Source organism: Pocillopora verrucosa, chromosome 8 (genome assembly GCF_036669915.1).
Source record: "Pocillopora verrucosa isolate sample1 chromosome 8, ASM3666991v2, whole genome shotgun sequence".
Lineage (NCBI taxonomy): Eukaryota > Metazoa > Cnidaria > Anthozoa > Scleractinia > Pocilloporidae > Pocillopora > Pocillopora verrucosa.
The window spans coordinates 19,335,943-19,351,326 of record NC_089319.1 but is presented as its reverse complement, the minus strand read 5'-3'; the positions used below and the strand labels follow the sequence as shown (position 1 = coordinate 19,351,326).

The following is a 15,384-nucleotide window of genomic DNA, read 5'->3' as shown; positions in this document are numbered from 1 at the left end:
TAAAATCAACGTGCTCTGATTACAGATTTTAATTCTGAAATCGGTGGATATGTTCATAATTCCTTAACCCATAGAACTCGTCATCAATATGTGAAAGCATGACAGTTGTTTTTATTTCGTAAACTATCAAATAATTCCTAAATTTGTTTGTTTACTTTTCTGATCTCAACGTTCGTCTGAAAAATCAACGTTTTTTATCAAAAATTTGTAAATCATGTTCGTGCGAGACAAGATGATGATCTTTTATTTCAACAATATTTTATTAGTCAAAAGATTGACTGGCTTATTCACGTTGATCTTCGTCCAGTCTATATACTATTTTCCAACGATTTTCAAAACAATACAACATCTCAATTCTATCGAATGAAATCTTCTCTTAATATGAAAACCTACATTTCTTTGTTGTAAAAGATGTACATTTAGACTGGTTTATATAATGGTAAATGTCAACTTGATCATTTTCTCGAAAGGGCTCGTGACCAGGCATCAGAGTTTTAAAACATATATTACTTCTAAACGGAAACCGAACTCAGTTGACACAAAAATAACGGAGATAATCTAAGATGGCACTTTACTAAATTCTTAATTCTTGTATGAATAACAAAAACTTCCTTTCTGGAATTAAAGTTTCTGATGAATTTTCAATTTAATCAATATACTTTTAGCCAACTTTTTGTCTTGGTCTCTCTCAGCTGTCAATCGTGAAGTAAGATCGTCCAGGTGAGAATAGTCCTGAAGATGTTTGTTGTCGAAACTACAGACTGGCCTAAGTAGAAGTCATCAGATTCGAGTAAACAATTTTTTATAAGTGGAACGTTACAACTTTGGCCTTTAAAACTGTTGGTCAGTTTTCCACTAAAGTGGCTGTCAGACTTAAATGGCGTTCGTCCGGTGATTAGTCAGTTTCCGATCAGTTGGTAAGGTTTGTTTGTTCTGTATGGTCCGATGGTGACCGCGTTGGCTTTTTTCTAAGTAGTTCGTAAGGCGCCGATAGTTAGTGTATCTAATACACAACTTTCATAATGGCGGACGTAGCGCGCGGCCTAGTGAGAACAGCATGATAGCGAGGTCACAAAGGCTTCTAGGGTCCATTTCGCAGCTGATAAACTAGCTTTTCAAGGTCAGTCTTTGAAAGTAGCGTAAGTCGACAGCGTTCATCAATGTGAGTTTTAACGTATAGAAAATATTCAAAATCGATCAAACTCATCGAAAGATCTCAATTTGGAATTTCATTTGACCGAAGTATTTTGGTAAAGTGCCACCTTAATATTACCTTTGTGTCACATCAACTGCAATAGAACTGGTATACCGACTGTTAAACAAACCAAAACAATGAACGATCAAACGGCTCTAAAGTTAGTAATTTAAGTGTCAGTATTCCGTAGTCAGGATTTTGACAGTTTCAAGTTGTTCTATCTTTAACTCGATGCAATAAAATTATCTGAGATAAATTATTCCAAATTATAGCTAGCAATTCACATAAATCAAATGATCGCTCAGGGTTTGCATAACAATCTGTAACACAACAAACTACTCCAAAAATGGTGGCTAATTGAGAACTATTCACTTACCATGTGAATCAGTTTTATCCATTCCAAGACAATTGGTTCCGAAAAGAACGAAAACTTTGTATAGTTATATGATATTTAATTAAAAGGCCACCATTTTTGCTAGTATTACTGGAAAAAAAAACTTCTTAGCTTTGTAGTATCCACTAAAAATTCAGTTATTCCAGTGTCTTCTCATGACCAAATTCTTTGTTTTTCCATCCTTCTGACAACATTGCTCTTCCTGATAGTAAAAAAATATATATTATCAGGGAATGCTTATTTTCCACGAGGACAAAAACTAAGAATTAAAATTCTGGATAATTTTTTTGCTCTTTGACACTATTATAAAAAAAAGGGAGAGCATCACACACTTTTAAAATGTTATTTACAATGAAGCAAAGGCACTGAGTAGACGAGTCATCAGACCTCCACGTGGCTGCATTAATTCATATACAAAATGAATTTCCCAACAGGTTTTACGATTGAAACATTTCCTTATAGTTTTTCACCTAAAATATTCCATCTACAATCATAGCTTTCCTTATCTCGAAGCCAACACCCTAATTTAGTCTAATTTCGAGTTGACGTGCCGCTCAGACCGAGAAACTGATTCGTACTACATCGTTGATCCGAGATAATACTACTTGTTTAGACCTCTCAGGAAACTTAAGGCGATATTCTTCCAAGGCAATGCTCACCTGCTGTTATAATGACATAAGAATGCTATCTTTGCCCTTCTTCATAGGTCCAGTGTCTTCTTCCATCTAGAACACAACGTTATGTTAGCACAACAGATCGACAGCACGTCTTCACTCGAAGACGGACAGCGTGGTTTGCTGAATGTTCTGCAACTCCTGATGAATATGGATTAACGACTGCAGCCAATAATCGGCTGCCACGTCGCAAATTTGGCGCAGAGTTCCGTTTGCACGCTCAGCCAGCTAATTAAGAACAAAGCTAAATGAAAGGTATTGCATTGTGAGTGACGGATTGGCACGCGAGATTAGGGAAAAATTTACATCAACTGAAATTTAAGAACTGCTATGCGGCCAGGAAATTAATCGGAGAGAGCTAATTTTAAAGACTGATTTTATCAAAATAGTAGATCTCAGTAAGGAATGAGGAACTATTCAAGGCCTCCTTTTGATTGTGCGTGAATAAGTGGATAATTGTTCGTTATCCTCTTACGAAGGGAACGCACGCATTGTAATTTACCACTGAAAGTAAAAATGACATGAAGAAATTAGAATTAACGCATTGTTACTCTCTCAGGAATGAAAAACAAGATAAAAAGTACGTAAATGAACTAAAATCGCTGTCATGCTATCACACAAAGAGAGAGTAACATGAGCACTGAGTTACATTCCTTATTGACAAAATGACAAGCCGTACAGCGCATCGAGCGACAGTAAACCTATCAGTTAGGACTGATACAAAGTTATACGTAAACAAATTAAAAAATAAAAGGTGAAATGAATTTGAAAGGAGGGAGATGTGGAGGAAGATGTTCACTCGTCTTGTCTAGAGCGTTGGACAAAGAAAAGAAATATCACTTCCCCTAAAGAATCATCCGCTCATCTAAACAGCTGAAAAAACTTAATTGATGCTGTTCCACTGGATAGTGCTACGTCGAACTCAGGGAGCCACGTCCAGTATTGAGACATTACGTTACAAATAGAAAATTCTCGAGTGTGCTCTGTTCTGTTGTAAAGTACGTAGGAGGCGGTTAGAACAGGAAAGAAGTGTAGGGGGGAAAAAAGAGACGTGGTGTTTTACCTTCTTCGTAAGTGCTCTAGCCGCTTCCTGAGAGGTTTACAAAAAAAGGGCACAGTCGAGGCTTCGTTATTTGTTTCATAATAAATAATAAATTAATTTCCACACGTATTTATAATTTTCAAAACAAACTTTATTTTCCACTTGGGATGTTGGGAGAACACTTGGAAAATGAGTAAATAATTCGCCTTCGACTCCTGATTTAAATGAAATATTACGGCAGTAAACCGATAGAAAGTGCGGTCTATCTCTTAAATTTATGCGTCTGTCCTCCAAAAGCTAAGATAATAAGCGAGAGCCAATCAAAATACGTGGATAATTGACCTTATAATAGAATGCATGATAGAGCCAGGAGTTTCCATTTGGCCGCATAAGCCACAAAATACAGTAAGTGAAACGCTCCTACCACTTTTTCTTCAGCCATATCTTCAATCAGCTTAGTTTTGGCAACCGCCATTACAGATTAATTCATGTATCAACTTAAAGATTAATGACTAGTAAAAGCTATATTTTTTCCTTTTAAATTTAAGCTTGGTAATAGCAGCTTTTTTCATAACTTATGACCATCTTGTGGCTTTATATCATTCGTTCTGATATTTTTTCTTGCTCCTTGGCAAATTGGCTAATTTTATTAGCCAAGGGTATGACAGTTCCAAGTATATATATTACATTTAAACGTAATACGAATTTATTTCACACAGGGCGATTTTCAAAGGAGTGTAGAAATCGCTTTACCATTTCAACCTAAAGTAGCTACAATCGCTAACAGGCCTCTTTCGTCCAGATCTGGTCACAACCTGAACAGCAAATTCTATAGAGGAACACGTTTTCGACACAGCTATCTGACCAATTCGATACGCTTCCACAAAAGCTCGACCCAAAAAAATATTGGATCCTTCCGCCACTCTAAAGATGTTGTAGTGCGCAGGCTCGTCGACCTGGCCATCGTTGATTGGACAATGCCACATGAGAGTGAGGCTCAAGTGGTACCCCTTCTCTGTGGACTTCCACTCGATGTCCTGGCACCTTAGATCCTTTGCTAACGCAATCGGTTGATTGATAACTCTTGGATCAATAATCTGGAGCAAAGTAGAGCAGTAGAGTAAAAAGTCAAACGCGGATTCTTTACCTTCGCCCGCATAGAGATTTATACACGTAGGTTTGAAGAATTTGAATATCAAAGCCATTTTCAATTGAGTGTCGAAAGTAATCCAAGATTTCCCTGGATTTTGCCTTAATTTGCTCTATAATTGGTCCAAAAAACTCGCGTCACTCTCCGGCTAAACCAATCAGATGCAAAAGAAAAACCAATCACGACTTGGTCACCCGCGTTTTCCCGCGTTTTCCCGCGCTTCAAAAGTTTGCTTTTTGGTAAAAAATCACATTGGTTCTTCAGGGAATTTTCTCTTCCTCTGATAGGCCGTTATGACAACTTTGGTTTTGGTTTTGGTTTTACAACACTCAATCGAAAAGTGCTCCATTGGAGATCAGTTCGCCATAATCACAACCTACACGCTTGACGTCAGACCCATAATTAAACGAGAAATTAGATGCAGACTATCTTAACCCTTTCCACCCTAACATCAGTATGCATATTCTCCACACTGTTCTATATACATTTCCTAAGGTGCTGACAAGGAGAATTTGTTTAACAATCAAAAGCTTCTCAAGTTGGTGATCATTTCTTGTATTCTTGTGACCTTAATGTTTGAACCAGGGGTGATATTGTAAGGAGAAATTAGATGCTGGTCAGTCTTAGGGGTCAAAGGGTTAGTGGAGCAAAACTAAATAACGTCTCAAACTTACGAAAACTATCGACCTCTTCGTTAAAAGCGATTATATTAACCCTTTACACTCTAACATCAGTATGCATATTCTCCATACTGTTCTCTATACATTTCCTAGGGTTCTGACAAGGAGAATTAGCTTAACGATCCAGAGCTTCTGCTGTTGTTGATCATTTCCATTATTCTCCCGACCTTAGTGTATGATTCAGGGGTGATATTGTAAGGAGAAATTAGATGCTAGTCACTGTTAGGGGGTTAAAGAGTTAACAACACATTCTGAGCCTTGACTTAAAAAGATATCAAAACTCGTCCATTCTTTGAGATTTTTAAGAACGAAAACCTATGGAATGATTCATAACAATCTTAAAAAAGCCACGAGGCGTTTCTACGTTATATAATGACAATGAACAAGCATTTGAAGCAACTACTCGTCAAAACATTGCCAACAGGAGTGATTAGCAAATTATTGATACAGACAAGAGGGCCTATTCCCACATACATCCTCCTCAATCCTGTTAGCTTACTATGGTCATGGCATTTCAAACATGGTGTATATGCCACAAGTTTTCCATTTCCCTGACTAATTACTTTGTAATAGTGTTTATTTGTTGAGGAAATGGTTGGGTTGAAAAGACTTGCCAGTTGATAGTTTTATTACAGAGACTTGCCAGTAGATAGACAGTTTTTATTCAGTAGGGCTGGAAAATAAACTAATAGGAGCTCCGCTTTTAGGCTTGGCTAAATCTATATATTATTTCGATAATATCTTTAAAAAAATCCTCTTGAACAAAGAATGACAGCAAAAAAGGTTAATATGTGCTTTCTAATAGAACAGATGGTTAAAACGACAAAAACTTGAGATACGCGTAGAACGAACGCCTCCAAATTTCCCTCCAAAACACATTTTTGTGCTCTCCCTTGCGTTAAAACTTTTTAAAAAGATAATCTGCTACAGAAAAATGGAAATCAGTCACCTTAATTTCTCCAACGTGAAGTTTGAAGGCTCCTGTAGTTTGTGCACCTAAAATAAATGATATTACAAATGTTCAGATTGCTGTCTGGCAAATTACAGTACTAACTCTCTTGTCTTTTTTTTTTGTGTTGTTTTGTATCATTGTTGTTATTGTTTCTCAACATGAAAAAAAACAAGGATGATGCACTGTGATACCACCACCCACTTTTTTACTAACACTTTTATTCATTTTCTTACATATATATACAAGATATTCCTTTGATAGCAGATGCTAATCAAGGCGGGTAAATTTTTTTCTTAACCAAATTAAATTTAACTTTGTTAAATTACACTGGAACTAATACAAAAATGAAGAAATAACACGTAAAAAGACAATTAAGATACTCAAGAAAAGAAAAAGGGGAAAATGAAAGACGTTCACTGTAACGGAGAAAAAGTCCTTGAATCTCTAAGTGTACGAAAAAATATTGTAGAACTGGGTCAATTTGTTTTAATTTTGCCGTGTTTGAATTTTTAGCATTATTTTTTGAGCATTAGAATTATTTGGCAACATTTTAAAGAAGTTGCATCTTATCGCTATGCTCCCTAACATCGATGTGCATATTCTCCATACTGTTCTCTATACATAACATAGACAACTGAAAAGGAAAATCGTTGAACGATCAAGAGATTCTGGATCAATATCAGTATCTGGGCAACTGCCCACCTACCCCTCCCCTAACCCAACAACAGTCTATTGATAACAAGTTAGGGTTAATGTTGGGTTAGGGGAGGGGTAGGTGGGCAGTTGCCCAGATACTGATATTGATCAGAGATTCTTTAGTTGGTGATTATTTCCTTAATTCTCGTGACCCTTAGTGTTTGATTCAGGGGTGATATTGTAAGGAGAATTTAGACGCACCCCAAGGCTTCAAAGGGTTGAACTCTCATGAGTGATCTACGGTTCAGTATAAAATTTCTCCTCATAATATGCGCACATTATTGCTGGTAAAGGTGAAGGAACCAGTTAGCAAAGAAAAATGGTACTAATCTTTAAAAACTTCCAGTTGCTATTATATGATAATGCCTGCCAATCAAGGGGGGAATCTACTCGTTGAATTTGCGTCAAGGGAATGTTTATCATTAATGTTAATTTGAATAAACATGAATATGAAACAGAGCTTTCAGTCAACAAGCGCAGCTCGGATGAAATTTCGTCATCTTACCAGGACATACAGCACAAATCACTCGGATTTCCTGAACTTTGAGACCCACTAACTCTTTTTCAGCAAGCAGGTAGTACCTACAGGGACACGGGTTGTAAAATACTTTATTAACATAGCGCATATTGATGAACAGTCGACTAGGAGAGGCGTGTGAATGTTTGTGACCTCAAAATACAGTTTTAAATATAACTTGAATGGATGGTTTGCAAATTAAATTAAATTTTAAAAAAAGGGGCAGATAGCGGTGAATTAGTCAAATAACAGGAACGTCCATCAATAGGATATGCAACTTTTCCGAACCGTTCACAATTGACTTTCAAGATTCGGGCCCCAGGTTTCCATCATAAACCCCTCCGTCACTCTCAGTACAAACCTTGTGTGCCAATCTGAACCGCAGTCATCTCTGCTTTCTTTTAATCCGTGAGCCTGCTGCACTGAGTCATGGAAAGAACCGGTCAGAGGTTGAAACAATCGATAATGCTCCTGACTTATAGGAGACATGAACACTGATGACGTTAACGGCCGGGACTTTGGCACTCCATATCGACGAATCAGCTTGTTATTTTGTTCAGTCTCCTCTGAGTTACCAGGATCTGAAAGAAAGAAAAAAGAGTATACTCTTTAAAACGAAAATCAAATGTGCTCTAGATATTTTTAAACCTTTCTGATTACATTAACTCCTCCCCGCAGCTTTCGTCTGGCTTCTTAAAGCGAACAATGACTGTAAAACCCAACAAAATATATTTTGATGAAATTGTTTGGTATATCTTCTTAAAAAATGGAATAAAACACCACTTTCGATTGAGTGTCGTAAAAAAAAAATACCAGACTAAAAGACATCTCAACGACCAATCGAAAAACAAGGTACACAACATGACAAACTGGTGAGAATTCAAATTCGATAAAATCATAGCCTGCGAGCACGCGCGAGCAGGGCAGAGAAAGGTTGGGAACCTCTCTCCGTCATGGGCACGAGCGTTTCCTCACCAGCAGGAAAGTGAGAGGAATGCAAGACCTGGGGAAAGAACCAGACCCCCCTTGTTTCAAATCTTCCCTCGTTCGAAGACACACACGTCCTACAGCGCTAATAAGGGGGCCTACTTACGGGGTAATGCAACGATCTAACGAGTCTTAGGCGCGGGAAAACGTGTGTGACCAACTCGCGATTGCTTGATACAGTGACACAAGTTTTTTAAGACCAATCACACATCAACACTTATTTGAAAATTACTATAATGTGAAGATGACTATTTGTCACAACACCTTGGTCATCTGATGAGGCAGGACAGAGAAGAATGTAAGTAGGCATTGTGTCGAGATGAAGCTGAAGCGCCACTAACACGGGAACACTTGGACACGACTTGAAAGAGAATGACACCAGAAAAGGACCTGTCATGAGCATGTCCGTTTTAAACAGCCTAACGAACAAACACAAAAAAAGACATTAAACAAGTTGTATGGAAAGAAACCACAACTGGCCTGACAACTAAACTTCACACTCAAAATTCTCTCATGGCTCTTGTGGCACAAGTTCCCTCCCCCCCTCGCATATCCGAGGCAGTGCAACGTCCAGATAAGGAATTGTGCAACTGGATTTTGGACGGGGTTGGGGGCCATGGCCACTGTCCAGGGGGGCACGTCAAGTTCATTAGAGAAACCTGGACACCATAGCAAGCTTGACAAAGTTGTAAACTGTGATTACCTTGCATTCCTTCCTTGGGGTGGGGGGGGGGGGGGGGGAGAGGAGATAATTACCCCTAACACCAGTTGTGCAAAGGGCATATGACCCTATCCAAAAGAGTAGTCACTATCGAGAAGATAAGTTTTAAAAAAACATGCTGTGCTATTCACTGATTACAGATTTATCCAGTGGATAGCGATATCCACCATTCAAACCACTGAAGCAAGATAACTAAGTGTAATAGGGACCCAACCCAAGAGAGCTGCTCAAATTGAGTCTATAAGCTCTATACCAGGAATACCTAACTGGGATGATAAACTAACAAGATATGAGACTCACACTCAGGTAAATTAAAGCTATGATAGCATCTATAAGAGCATCTGACATCCACAGTAACAAAAAAATTTAAAGTTTGATTTGGAGGACCAAAATTCAAGTGTAGGAAGCTCTTTATATGTTCAATAACAGGCCCCATTTCAACCAGCTGTAAAGCTGAACCGTGCCAGCCTGTCTAAACATCACAAATAAATAAATGAATTAAAGACAATAACTCATAAAAGCCTCACCTCACCACACCCCTGGATATGGCTTGTGAGGAGTTGACACAACCACTGATCACCTGACAACCTCCACCATTGTATGCCTCATCAGTGGTGAACTCTACAGAGCTGATTATCAAGCCATCCTTGTCACCCAGACTGAAGAATGTATCGTTGAATGAGGGCTGGTATTGCTGTGCACTAAGGTTTGTCCAAGGTGTTGATAGGACAGCCTTAATCAAATACAGACATCAACAGTGAAACCAATAAGCAAATTACTATTCAAATGAATGTTATGATGCACTATGCATATAATGCTGCCATACATTACTAAGATTTTTCATCTCACTTCCGAGGTGCACAGGTAACTATTGTACAACCTCAGGGTGACAGAAAATTTGTCATTTCACCAGACACGCCATGTAACTTGTTCAGAACACCCTTGGCTAATTGCATGGCAACAGCATAGGTTCAGCTTTCTGACTAATAAACAACTTGTAATCATCACCTTTCCATCAATGCTAGCAGTCTTTCCATAGCCACGGCACATGGATGTCACAAAGGGCATCTTTTTTATAGAGGTGTGTACAGTACAAAAGGGATCCAAAAGATTCCAAAACCTGCCATTTAATGGTACAAACAATGAACACATGCTACTGATCAGTAGGAGACTTTGAACTGCAAACAGATCCAAAGTTATGAGGGATTAAAATGAGAAACAACTTCAGTCTTTAAGGCCCATAAAATTGCTGCTGAGGGGTTATTTTATTTAAAAGTTTTAAACAGCCTGCAGTAAGCTTGCTCATGTAAATCATCAGATGTAGTTAACAGGTGTTGGTAAATTAAGTTGAATTCACCTGCTCAACAAAGATTTCCTTCAAATCTCAAGATGCTTTCCTTCGATAAAGGAAAGTACTATTCAAGTGTTGCAATTTAGCTCTACTGCAGTAGGATTATCAACCACATGCTAACAAGGTACATTATCTTAAACACAAAAAAATGCTCAAATATGTGCAAAAAATAGTTTTTGTCGCAGAGAAGAGACTTATCAGTGATCTTTAACTTTTGGAACTTTCCAGCAGAGGAATTGAGCATCTCACCTATGCTTTCATTATTTTGACCATCTTTTGTAGTTAAAACTTCTGGAGAATATAATATACTTCTGGAGAACTTGATTGGGGACAATTACCAAGTAAAGTAAAGCAAGTTTAACCCTTTAATCCCTAAGAGTGACAAGCATCTAATTTCTCCTTAAAGTATCTCCCCAAAATCACAGGTTAAGGTCACAAGAATAAAGGAAATGATCACCAACTAGAGAAGCTCTTGATTGTGAAACAAATTCTCCTTTTCAGAACATTAGGAAATATCTAGAGGACAGTAAGGAGAATATGCATACTGATGTTAGGGTGTAAAGGGTTTATTTGAACTCACTCTTAAAGTGTCAAACCCTTACTTGTCATTATTGACAGTGAAATGTTCACTTCCATGTTCCTCCATAACCCATCCTGGAGCAAACAGTGCTGCAGATAGCTTCTCATCTCTAATCACCTTAAATGCCTAAAACAAATTAAAAAATAGTTTATTTATTTCAAAGAATTTGGCTATATCCTCGTATCTGTCTTGATATGAGAGAGTCAGTTAAGGGTTTTAGCACTTATATATTTAGCACTTAGTCAAGGGTTTTAGCACTTATCCAATCACTTTTTTCAGACCTTATTGTCTGGGCCTGCTTATTACCTTCAAAATCTTTTCAGCTATGCCCAACATTTGTACCACAGAAGTTATATAAATGTTTATACAAACCTAAATCTGCCTCAAAATGCAAGCAAAAGCCTTATCTGGTGAACATGACTTTTCAAATTTGTATTAAATTGTTCACAACATTTCCAAAAACATAAGGTATATAAAACTTTGGTTGAATGTTAGCGGGGATTAAACAAGCATTAATACATTTTTTTTTAACTTGGCATGTACACATTCTTGGCTTGTGGAGAAGAGTTACATACACCTGACAGTTATAGCGTTGAACGGTGTGATTGTTGCACTGGACTCTGAATCACAAGTTCAGATTCAACCCCAGGCCAGGTACCTGTATCACATTATTTGGCAATTTAAGATAATTATATTTCACAGTGCCTCTTGTCACCCAAGAGTACAAATGGGTCCAAGCAAAGTGAGAGGAAACCTGATAAAATGCTGGGAGGTTAATTGTGATGGACAAGAATGAAAGCCAGGAGAATAGCAAAACTAGAAACACGGTGTATGCACTGACATGTATTAGACATTCAAGCCCAAGACTTAAGTTTTACAGTACCAAGGCAAGTACATATTAGGAGTCTTTTTTAGTCCAATACTGAACATACCACTTTTGAGTTATAACCACCACCTCCATAGCAGCCACGCCCAAAAACATCCACCCCAACATAGACATCAGTTTGACGTTGCCGTCCTGCAGCAGCAGCTGATCTCATCAGATGAGCCTCCTTCCAACCATAGTTCAAAAATATACCATCAGAGACATCAAAAAAAATTCTGCAGGGAGAGTAAAACAACAGAAAATTGATCACCTAATTCAAACTAATAAATTGACTTAAAAAAATTAAAACAAATCAGTAATTAATATGAAATCTCTCTGATATCTTTAACCCTTTAACTCCCATAAGTGACCAAGACAGAATTTCTCCTTTTGATATCAATACAATATCAAGCAGACAAGTGATGAGAATAAAGAAAAATATCAATTAGGGGATTATTAGTTGATCAACAATACCAAATTCTTAAAACTAGCATCACAAGAACTGTATGGCAGACAGTAAGGAGAATTACTAATGAAATCTTGAGAGTTAAAGGGTTAATATAGTAAATAACAAGCTATTTTTATCCAAAACAAAGTGAACAATAGTATTTGTTACCGGTTGTTTGCATTCAGCTCATTCTGCCAAGCAAGGTCTCCTTTGTAAGTTACACTGTCATACCAGATAACAAGTGAATTAGGGATGCGTTCATGCATCTCAGTCGTCAAGCTCTTCACAAATTCCTCAAGATTGTTGATCTGAACTGGCTGCAAAAAAAAGGAACACAGTTACACATTTCTATGATCATTATCTCAATAGAACTCCAAATCAATTTAAAATTTTGAGTCATCTTGATTAGTTAGCTGAGACAATTCAGAACAACAATTACTGTAAACAATAGAGTATACACCACGCATTTTTTCCCACAGTTTTCGTAGAGAACATTGCCAGAACATCTAGAAAATGTGCCACAAATTTGTATAAATCAACACTATTCATCTGAATTTTATAGGTGGGTAGAGCAAATGAACATGAACTTCATAAAAAGGGATAGAAATTGATAGAAATTGATCATTGCTTTTGCAAGTTTGGTGGCTCCTAAAAGAATAGTTTTCCACATTTCTTGCTGTTGATTGGCATACAATACCAATATGAAACAACAAAACAAGAGTAACTGTCTTAAGACTCTACTTTCTTTCAATTTGTTTTCTAAAACTTTTTTCCACAATTTGAGTCAGTGGCAGCTTGGAGCACTGAGTTAATTACCTGAATAGGATTTTCAATGTTTAAAAGCCATCCATCGAATCCATAATACTCAGCTATATTGACAAGCTGATTCACAAGAGCCTCTACTGATGATGTATCCTTTAAAAAGTTACTGCACCTAACTATGCCATCTTCGTTTTCTGTGATTAAAGTTCCTAACACTGGTACCCCATGGGTGTGGGCAGCATTGGTCCAACACGGGGGTGGTATTGTAACAAAGTGATGACTGAAGTACACAAATAAGTCAATAAGCTGCCAGTGGTATATCCGATAACAATCACATGAGCTGTAGCCTTGTACAAACCTATGAGAATGAATTTGCATGAATTTTGTGAAACAACATTCATCATATCCTCTTCAAGGTTTGTTGCTGTGGAGAACAACCCAAAGATTGAAAACCCCCCTTTAAACCTTGGTAATATCTATATTTTCCATTATTTATTCACACAATCCAAAAACAGTATTATGAAGAAAAAATTTTTTCCCAGGATGGGATGCTAGTCCATCACAAGGCTATCCCCCCCCCCCCCCCCCCCCCCCCCCCAGCATTGCATCAGGCTTCCCTGACAATTTGCCACTACCCATGTAAACTGCTGGATGTAGAAAGGTACTGCCAAAGAACACAACACAATATCACTGCTAGATCTCAGACCTGGACCTCTCTACCCAGAGTCCAGTGCACCAAACATTAGGCCACCATGTCTCCCACAGATATATTATAACTGCTTAGTAAATTATCCACCATTTGATCATTTCCAATATTTTGTAGACTATCACTGCTTTTTAAAGTGACAACTGCTAATACTTTGATTTGATTGACAGGTCAGTCATGAACTAACCAATTACGATGAAGTCCAGCACACAAGTGTAAACCTCAAACCCACAAACTATGAACCTCTACTGTTTGCTGTACAATCTTCTGATACTTAATTGGCTTTTCTTTGAGACTCAAAGACCTCCAGAAATATTTTTGGTATCCAGGGTTTCCCGAGTCTCACAGCAATATCTCCAGGTCATATTTACGCTGGAGAACTGGTGCAAAATATCCACAAACCTGTCAAAAATATACCCTCCCATCATGTCATGACACACTAAAGTCCGAGGTCTCTTCTCCATCTTCCTGCCCTGTTCACTCAATGGAACTGAGGCTACGTTAAAAAAGTCAAATCCCTGTCTCCAAGACAAGGCCTCATCTAATGTTTTAAGTGGTCGAGTAATCGGCATACCCGTTTCTGGATCGAAACTGTTGTCTGCGACTTTGCCGACTCCGTTCATCTTACTAGGTCCGTCAATGAACTTGGTGTACTGCAAAGAAGGCTGGCGAGCTACAGAATCTAGTTTAGCGTCAGTTATGTCTGGTTCTCTTTCCTCTTCTCTCGTTTCTTCCGAGGAAATAATCTCATATTTTGCACCAGAATTAGTGGACATGTCACGAGTTTCGCTTGTGACTACTTCCTGGTTACCAATAAAATATTTCAAACGCGCCTCTTTTACAGTTTCAGGGGCTTGAACAGTTAAATTTTTCTGTGATTTGGTATTCCCAGATCTAAGATACTTCCAGAGCGCATATATTCCAAATACAACTGCTAAAACTGTCCAAAACAGAATCAACAATGAATCGCCCGCCATGTTTCGTTTCGTTAGACTCCAGGCTTAACCGGTGCCACGTATTTGCAGCATTATGCGAAGCTCGTCCCCAGGAGTTTATCGGTCAATTTTTAAGATGACGCCTGATCGAGAAAGTTGATGCAAGTTGATGCTTGTTTGCGCGTCACAAGCGGGTGCTATTGCCGTGTATTTCCCTGAGTTGTTTTCCATAAGAAAACTTATAACCGATGACTCGTTTATTTCTCAATTTTTCACTGTTTTGATGAATTGGTAACAAGACATCTTGTCGTCCAATTATGTCTGTAATCAAACTCTAAGTAACAAAATGGACTCACGCTTCGCGGTCGTCCAATTTTGTTAATCACTCGTGTGATTACAAAATGAACTGGACTCCATTCATTCCTGTTATCAGTTCCAAAATTCAAAGATTGCCAATGACGCACATAAGACAAAATGACTACACAATAAGGGTTTTTGTGTTCAAACAAAGACGAACATACTTTGGTTCACAGGGGAGATTTTTTCGTTATTTTTAGCAGCGTGAAAATACCGTTTCTTATTATAGCCATATTCTTTACGGAACAAAGTAGGCATAAGACTTGAATATTCCACAGTTGAACCTCTGAACGTTGTCTTGACAGGTCACACACACTTAAAGGTTCGTGGTTTAAACGTTGTCAGTAACCAATAAGAGATATTCATTTAATT

General features: G+C 37.9%; 1 protein-coding gene across 1 annotated transcript; it reads right to left on the bottom strand.

Annotated features, from left to right (window-relative positions):
* Window positions 1-3,434: 3,434 nt before the first annotated feature.
* Window positions 3,435-14,715, bottom strand: LOC131778194 (cytosolic endo-beta-N-acetylglucosaminidase-like). The gene is made up of 12 exons (XM_059094579.2): window positions 14,123-14,715; window positions 13,069-13,372; window positions 12,421-12,569; window positions 11,872-12,040; window positions 10,962-11,065; window positions 10,017-10,128; window positions 9,536-9,741; window positions 8,552-8,706; window positions 7,662-7,881; window positions 7,289-7,365; window positions 6,085-6,131; window positions 3,435-4,402 (listed from the first exon to the last, which is right to left on the bottom strand). The coding sequence occupies exons 1-12, from the start codon at window positions 14,695-14,697 to the stop codon at window positions 4,055-4,057; spliced, it is 2,466 nt and encodes an 821-aa protein (XP_058950562.2). The 5' UTR covers window positions 14,698-14,715; the 3' UTR covers window positions 3,435-4,054.
* Window positions 14,716-15,384: the final 669 nt, after the last annotated feature.

What these genes read in the sequence shown, in the direction of transcription:
- LOC131778194 (XM_059094579.2), bottom strand. Translation starts at nt 14,697, where the DNA reads ATGGCGGGCGATTCATTGTTGATTCTGTTTTGGACAGTTTTAGCAGTT. An exon ending in GAGCTGAATGCAAACAACCG is followed by an intron (nt 12,041 to 12,420) that starts GTAACAAATACT and finishes CTCTCCCTGCAG; the next exon opens with AATTTTTTTTGATGTCTCTG. An exon ending in GTGGTTATAACTCAAAAGTG is followed by an intron (nt 11,066 to 11,871) that starts GTATGTTCAGTA and finishes AATTTGTTTTAG; the next exon opens with GCATTTAAGGTGATTAGAGA.